Source organism: Papaver somniferum, chromosome 11, assembly GCF_003573695.1.
Source record: "Papaver somniferum cultivar HN1 chromosome 11, ASM357369v1, whole genome shotgun sequence".
In the NCBI taxonomy this organism is placed as follows: Eukaryota; Viridiplantae; Streptophyta; class Magnoliopsida; order Ranunculales; family Papaveraceae; genus Papaver; species Papaver somniferum.
In genome coordinates this window covers 56,171,537-56,178,650 of record NC_039368.1, presented here as the reverse complement: position 1 = coordinate 56,178,650, position 7,114 = coordinate 56,171,537, and the positions used below count along the sequence as shown (strand labels likewise).

Here is a 7,114-nt window from a genome sequence, read left to right as displayed (position 1 = left end):
CTGGCAACATAGCTTTAGTGTAATTTGTAGATGTACATATTTCCAGTGGTTTTGAATCTCAAAGTAAAAGATATAGTATCATGCTATGAAAATATCATTCAATTTGAGCTGGCAATCATAACTATTCAAAATGGCTATCAATTACGCATGTAAAACACTAGTACATCCCGGTTATAAAGAATTAAAAGAATCTCATAAGAGAATAGTTATTGGGAGTGTTACTTACCGCCACTGCATTAGGCCTGACATAGTTGATCACCTACATTGCAAAACAAAATTTCAATTAGCAATTTACACGGGGAACTCGAACAATGATAAGTTAATAACCATATTCACAATCACAAGGGATCGAGAAAGAACCACCATAATAAGTAACAAACATACGTAGTTTTTAGGGAAGAGAAAAGAAACCAGCATAGCAAAAAGCACACGCATCAGTAAGTACAGGACAACAAACTGCATATGTATGTATTCACTAAAAACTTGATTTAGTGAGTCGTAGCAAATATTCATGTTGAGGCTTATCTTTATCCTACACTGCATATATTCTTATCCTGCACCACAGCATAAGAATACAAAACAAACCCTAGAAAAATCAAGGTTATGGCAAAGAAAGAAAAAATTTAACGAAATTATACCTTCTTGACAGTATCAGCACTCTCTTTAGAAGTATGATTAGTTCCAACAAGGTAGACATTAGATTTCAACTTCGAATTTTTTGGTAGAACAACCTTTCCATCAGTAGGTATTCCAGGAATGCCATGCTGGTAGTGACTCGTATCATCATTATATCTTTCTCTGAAGTTTGTTAAAGAAGAAACCTCAAGTCCATTGAATATGGCGGACATGTTGCTCTCTTTTGTAGTTTCAGTTTTCTTTTCTACTTTTAGTATATGGATATAAACAGATAGGATCCTGCACTAACGAACGGATCCTAATACCAGCAATAGATTACACAGATTCTTTGATTGGGATCAACCACCTCAAATAAGCAAAGCTCAATCGTATTGAATGAATAAAACGCTGATAACAGCATAGCCAGTATATATAGGCTATAATAAAAACTCATCCTAAAGAAATACTGAAAGAAAGCATAACAAATATATTTTCCAAAACAAATACTCCAAATCCGATTTGGAGTACTAAACATTAACAAATCAAAACTCTGATTTGGGATCAGTATCCAAACATCCGACCCATCTTCAAGTAAAGCTTGTCCTCAAGCTGCAAAGGCAGGGAAGCGACTAATGGAATCAGTAGCATCTTCCCAAGTAAAGTAGAGACTAATTTACATAGTATACAAGACAAGTTCCAAAATCAAAGATTCTAGAACAGCCACGAAGGCAGCAGAAGTAAAGTAGGACTACAGAAAAAGAAAAAAAAAAATCACGGTGGCTGCCTTGGGAACAAGCTATCCCAGTTAAAGAAATGGAGCAGTCATCTCTTAGAACTCTATACTTTTGGTTTGTGTGAAAGGGCAATAGTCCTACGTCACTAGTTTTCGTCTAATGAACTTAAAATATAATATAAAAGGGCCGTTCCACTCATCGCCAATTGATTGTGAGTTGGATCCCCGCAGATTTTAACATGGTATCAGAGCTAGGTCCGTACGCGAGGTGTAGGCCCGATTTTGACAGTCGTGACCTGAGTGGGCACATGTACACCCGTGACCGAATGACTGGTCATTCGTATGACCTGTCCGTGGGGTGGACCGTGACCGAATGTCACATGCACACCCATGACCCACACGTGCGTAGGTCCACGTGTTAGGCATCACTAGTTTCCGCATAATGAACTTAAAATATTATATGGAATGGCCGCTCCACTCATCGCCAACTGGTTTTGAGTTGGATGCCCGCAGACTTTAACAGTTTCATAAAATTTTAAGCTGCAGTTTTGGAAATTACAGGTATGCGTTGCAAAGGGCCATCCAAAGAGTGATAACAAGAATAACATGAAGACACCACAGTTAACTGAGTTGTTAGGAGAACAAGAGAACCCTTCGAGTAGCTTCGTGCTGCTCAGTGTAGAGGAACTCCTACCTGTCCTTCAGAGTAAGTGAAGGTATATCTGCCGTTAAGGTATCAATGAAACCGCACATATCTTAAACCGGAGCTCACCAAATCCCTAATGCATACAACACTTCTCAAATCCTTCTTTGGCACACTCTTTGTTGTTCAAGGTGTGAAGCAGTTCATCATAGACTGCTGTTCAAGTTGTGAAGTTGGAGCAGTTCATCGACCATAGACGAACGATTTGATGAAAAAAAAGTGCAAGCCTTCTTATTAAGAGAAATGAAAACCGCAGTGTCGTAATGTTCAACTTTGAAATCAGTACACTTTTAAATATTAAGTTGATGCTTATCCTTCTACATTGGTACATCTGGCTCAGTTCTGCTTGTATTTTTTCTGTCTCTTGTTTCCACCTTAGAAGGATTATAAAAGAGAAGAATGTCATTAAAAATCATAAAATATTATAGAGAAGCTTAATATACTCATTGCTACTGCCATCTACTTGTATCAACTCTTTACAGTGTGCAATGCAACTAACAGATTTTGGATGTAGCATCCACGTTTAATCCACAAAAATTACGGATTTTATATATCTGCCCGCACCTAGTTCACCAAGCGGCAGATCAGGCGTTCACCCGGTTCTAAAAACAGGACTGCTAAAACGCATCTTACGTCGAAACGTTGTTAACATTTCCGTGAACTTGGTTTCTCAAACTTTAGAGGGTTTTTGGATTCATAGATCTGGAGGCAGAGAACTGTTTCTCTATCCTTCCAAATGGAAAGGGGAATTAAGAGATGGGTAGTAAATATATCTCAATGGAATCCAACCCAATATGAATTTTCTTTCATTCTCTCAATCCTTCCTTTACATGAACACTCCTCCATAACAAGGTATTATTATTAACTTGTTGCATATATTTAAAAGTTTGATTCAATTGATATTGAGCATATTAGAGCAACCTACGTGAAAATTGCCCGTTTTTTAGTTATGATTCAGTAACCTGCTAATTGAAAACTCGATTTTGGTTCTAGGTATGTTAAATTCGAAGATAGAAAACGAGCAATTGTCAGTAGGTTGCTTCAATATGCTCTTGTACACGAAGTATTTAAAGTCCCGTTTGATGAGATAAGAATAAAGCGCACGATTGAAGGCAAACCTTATTTGGTATGAAATCATACTTCCTATGTTGTTATGGATCCACGTTTTTGAATCGTAGGACAATTTTCATTAGGATTATTGGTTTGCAGGAAACTGATGGGGAAAACATGGAATTTCCTAATTTCAATTTCAACGTGTCACATCATGGGGACTACGTAGCTATAGCGTCTGAGCCTCAATCTAATGTTGGAATAGATATGGTTTCACTTGTTATCCCCAAGCGAGAAACGGCTCTCAAATTCATCAAGAACTTTTCATCATATCTTACAACTTTTGAATGGGATAATATCGTCAACGCTGGCACTTGCAGTGAAATATTGGAGGAGTTTTACAGGTAAACTTCCATAAGGATTTTTTGTAGGGATGTACAAGGTGAATTGGTTACAATATGTTTGTTCTCTCTTAAGTCTTAATTGTCTGCAGCAATTGGTTTTCTTTTAAGCTGTGTCCCTTTGAACTCTGTAGCTACAGATATACTTTATAAGTGCTGCTAGTTAACTATGGGGTTATGATCCATATTGATTTATCCTTTTGTCTAGATACTGGTGTGTTAAGGAGGCCTTTGTCAAAGCTACGGGGGATGGACTAGGGTTTAAGTTAGATAGGTTGGAGTTTCATCATACAAATTGGACAAACATATTTGTCAAGATTGATGGCGAAATATCAAGAGAATGGACATTTTTAATTTCTGAGCTGCCAAAGAGTCATTGGGTAAGTCCATCTATTCTGATTTGATGTTCTTTTTCTTTCAAAGTCTGAATATATCATTTTATGATTTGATACTTTGTCTTTCTGGTATTCCGCCTCTTGTGTGCTTTTGCTTTTGATAAAAAAACGAATAATATTTTTTTCAAGAATTAATGAAGTATTTGCTATGTTCACTCCCCCACCAGAATAGCTTGTTTCTTGGCTTAAATTGGGGCACTGCGACCCATAAGTTTTTCTTCTCATCCCTCTAGTGTACCCAATCAAGGTCCATCCATCCTGTGCGTGGGACTAGTCTTATAAATAGTTACTGCCTCTAAATCAGCTAAGTCGTTTAATTTGGACCAGTTGTAAAATTCTGATTGATTTCCAGACTTGGTGATTTGTGTACTTGTGAATCCCTCACGGGGGATCACCCCTCAGATCATTTCCACGAGGATCTACCAAAAAGTGTATTGCAGCACTCGCACTCTAATCAAGTAGGATCAAAACTTTGGAACTAAGTGTAACATTCACTGTAGGCCATTGCATAATCGACCCTGCTTAGAGAAGAGCTGTATAAATTATGGAACATAAGTAAGTTATCAACTATCTAAGTAAATCAAAGGTTGAAGGCTTGAGCAGTCTATTTGGATCTTTTATCTCTGAGGCATCAGAACTGTTTCTGGCTGATTTGTACTGTTCAACTGGACTCTGAAATTTCTGTTTCATTTTTACTAAAACCCTTGATGAAGTCGCCGATGCCAAATTTTCTGACATCATCACTTTTTTGCTCATACCTTATTTCTTAGAACTCTATACTTTTGGTTTGCACTTGATTTGCATTCATAAAATTTTATGCCGCAGTCTTGGAAATTACAGGTATGTGTTGCTAAGGGCCATCCAAAGAGTGATATCAAGAATAACACGAAGACACTACAGTTAACTGAGTTGTTAGGAGAACAAGAGAATCCTTCGAGTATGCCGCACCCAAGCTTCGTGCTGCTCAGTGTAGAGGAACTCTTACCTGTCTCCTTCAGAGTAAGTTAAGGTATATCTACTGTAAATAGGAAGAAATGTATCACTGAAACTGTATATATGTTCAACCCGAGCTCACCACATCCCTAATGTACAACACTTCTCAAATCCTTCTTCGGGATACTCTTTGTTGTTCAAGATGTGAAGTAAGTTGGAGCAGTTCATCATAGACTGTTGTTCAAGTTGTGAAGTAAGTTGGTTCATCATAGACGAATGGTTTGATGAAAAAAAGTGTGAGCCTTTTTATTAAGAGAAATGAAAAGCGCAGTGTCGTAGTGTTCAGGTTTATCCTCCTATATTGGTATGTCTGGCTCAGTTCTGCTTGTATTTTTTCGTCTCTTGTTTCGACTTTAGAAGGATTATAAAAAGAAGAATGTTACTAAAATCAGAAAACCAGAAGATACAATCCAGCAAGTAAAGGTCTCTTCCGCAACTTAATTTAAAGGCATGATAAGCTGTACCAGGGAATAGGGCCAGTACAGCAATCCCTTCGTGGAAATAAATATGCAACATCTGAAAATCAACTGCCTCTATATATGTTGAAGGCTGAACAAAATACTAGGATCATCCGTGAGGGTTGTGCATAAACATTTTCCCTGTCTGTCCACATGCTATAACTTCATTAGGTATGTTTTTGGCACGATCCACAGCTTCAGCAAAAATGACCCCCCATACCCATATGCAAATGAGGTTCTATATGGCAATGGAACGCCCAAACACCTGGATTATCCGCAACAAATCTTATCACTGTCCATCCGTATGGGAAAATAGCCACTGTATTTTGGTGGATTCTTCAAATTTCAGCTGCTTCCCATGTTTTTCCTCTGAATACTTCCCTTCACCATATCCCAAAACCCAGAAATCATGCCCATGTAAATGCCATGGATGTATCTCACTCACATTTGCAGTCAATGCATTTTTGTTTTGAAGAATCACATCGACAGTAGTGTGAACTCAATCTTGTAGACACCACTGCTCTACGTACGTAGGGGTGTACATTGGGTTGGGCAGGCCAGCCCAAGCCCGATTATAGCACAGGCCGGGCCGGACGGGCTTGTAATCCTTAATACCCATTAAATTTAACAGGCCAGGCCGGGCAGGGCAATAACAAAAATTTAATGCCCATGGCCCGTCCATACCCATGAAACAATACAAGCCAGGCCAGGTCGGGTAGGTCTCGGGCCCAAGAGATAATTCAAAATTTTAAAATGACAACTACAGCCACACCCATTCTTACACTTTTCCCTACTGTGAAACCCACAGGCGCACCAAAAACTGCCGTGAAAATTATTCCGTCACCCAGAGTTTTTCGAAATTACGTTTTTTATTTTATTTCCCAGTTTAACCTCACCAAACTCAGTTGTTCAAAGCTTTAGTTTCAGTTTTGAGAAATTCAGTTTCGAGAGACAGATTTATAGCTGAGCGATTGAGAAGGAGAAAGAGATAGAATACGAGCTAGAGCTGAGAGATTGAATTATCGAGAGCTATTTAGTTTCAGTTTTGAGGAATTTAGTTTTGAGAGAGAGATTTATAGCTGAGCGATTGAGAAGGAGAAGGAGATAGAATACGAGCGAGAGCTGAGAGATTGAATTATCGAGAGTTGAAGAAGGAGATGATTTGGGAGATTGAATTTACTCAGCGAAGATAATTCAAGCTTTGGCCTCACTTTCAGTTTCGAGAGATTGATAGCTCAGAGATTGAGAAGGAGTTGATTGAGAGATTTTATTTTACTCTGAAATAAAAGCTTCAGGTTCGTTCGAGCTACACTCCAATCTTGATATGATTTTTGTTTAATATTGATTTGATTCTAGGTTTTAGTTTCTGTAAGCTCTTCTAGGTTTCCGAAGCTTAATTTAGGTTTTCGATCGGTTTTTAGATCTTTTAAGCTTGTTTTTGATTATTTATTTATTTATTTTTTATTTTTCTAGGTTCTGAAATTGTTACGATCAATGTAGATATTTTCAATCCAATCTTTTTGTTTCGATTTCATGTTCAGATGTTGATACACCAATTTTTTAGGTTTTGCTTCTGTTCTATTCGATTTTTCATTTGATTTGTTTTTCCACTCCTATTTTTGATTTGTTTTCTGTTACGTTAATGGAGATTTTATTGATTTTGGTATCTTGTTGATTTCTGATCTGATTATGGTTAATGTAGATTGTCTTTGCTATTGTTGATTAGATCTTTTAATTTCGAGTAAGAATTCTTATGAAGCAATATG

The 7,114-nt window shown here is 37.6% G+C and overlaps 1 protein-coding gene across 2 annotated transcripts; it reads left to right on the top strand.

Annotated features, from left to right (window-relative positions):
- Nucleotides 1-2,623: 2,623 nt before the first annotated feature.
- Nucleotides 2,624-5,278, top strand: LOC113321238 (L-aminoadipate-semialdehyde dehydrogenase-phosphopantetheinyl transferase-like). 2 transcript variants are annotated; one of them, XM_026569131.1, is made up of 5 exons: nucleotides 2,624-2,903; nucleotides 3,045-3,177; nucleotides 3,261-3,505; nucleotides 3,711-3,882; nucleotides 4,723-5,278. In XM_026569131.1, exons 1-5 carry the CDS (start codon nucleotides 2,788-2,790, stop codon nucleotides 4,903-4,905), a joined length of 849 nt encoding a protein of 282 aa, XP_026424916.1. In that variant the 5' UTR covers nucleotides 2,624-2,787; the 3' UTR covers nucleotides 4,906-5,278. The 2 variants fall into 2 exon arrangements, with proteins under 2 accessions (XP_026424916.1, XP_026424917.1); XM_026569132.1 differs by having other exon boundaries at nucleotides 2,627-2,903; nucleotides 4,738-5,278.
- The last annotated feature ends 1,836 nt before the right edge of the window (nucleotides 5,279-7,114 follow it).

Excerpts from the sequence above, each read along its gene's own strand:
- LOC113321238 (XM_026569131.1), top strand. The coding sequence starts at position 2,788 with ATGGAAAGGGGAATTAAGAGATGGGTAGTAAATATATCTCAATGGAAT. Across the intron at positions 2,904-3,044 it reads GAACACTCCTCCATAACAAG|GTATGTTAAATTCGAAGATA; the intron begins GTATTATTATTA and ends TTTTGGTTCTAG. Across the intron at positions 3,883-4,722 it reads AGCTGCCAAAGAGTCATTGG|TCTTGGAAATTACAGGTATG; the intron begins GTAAGTCCATCT and ends TTTATGCCGCAG.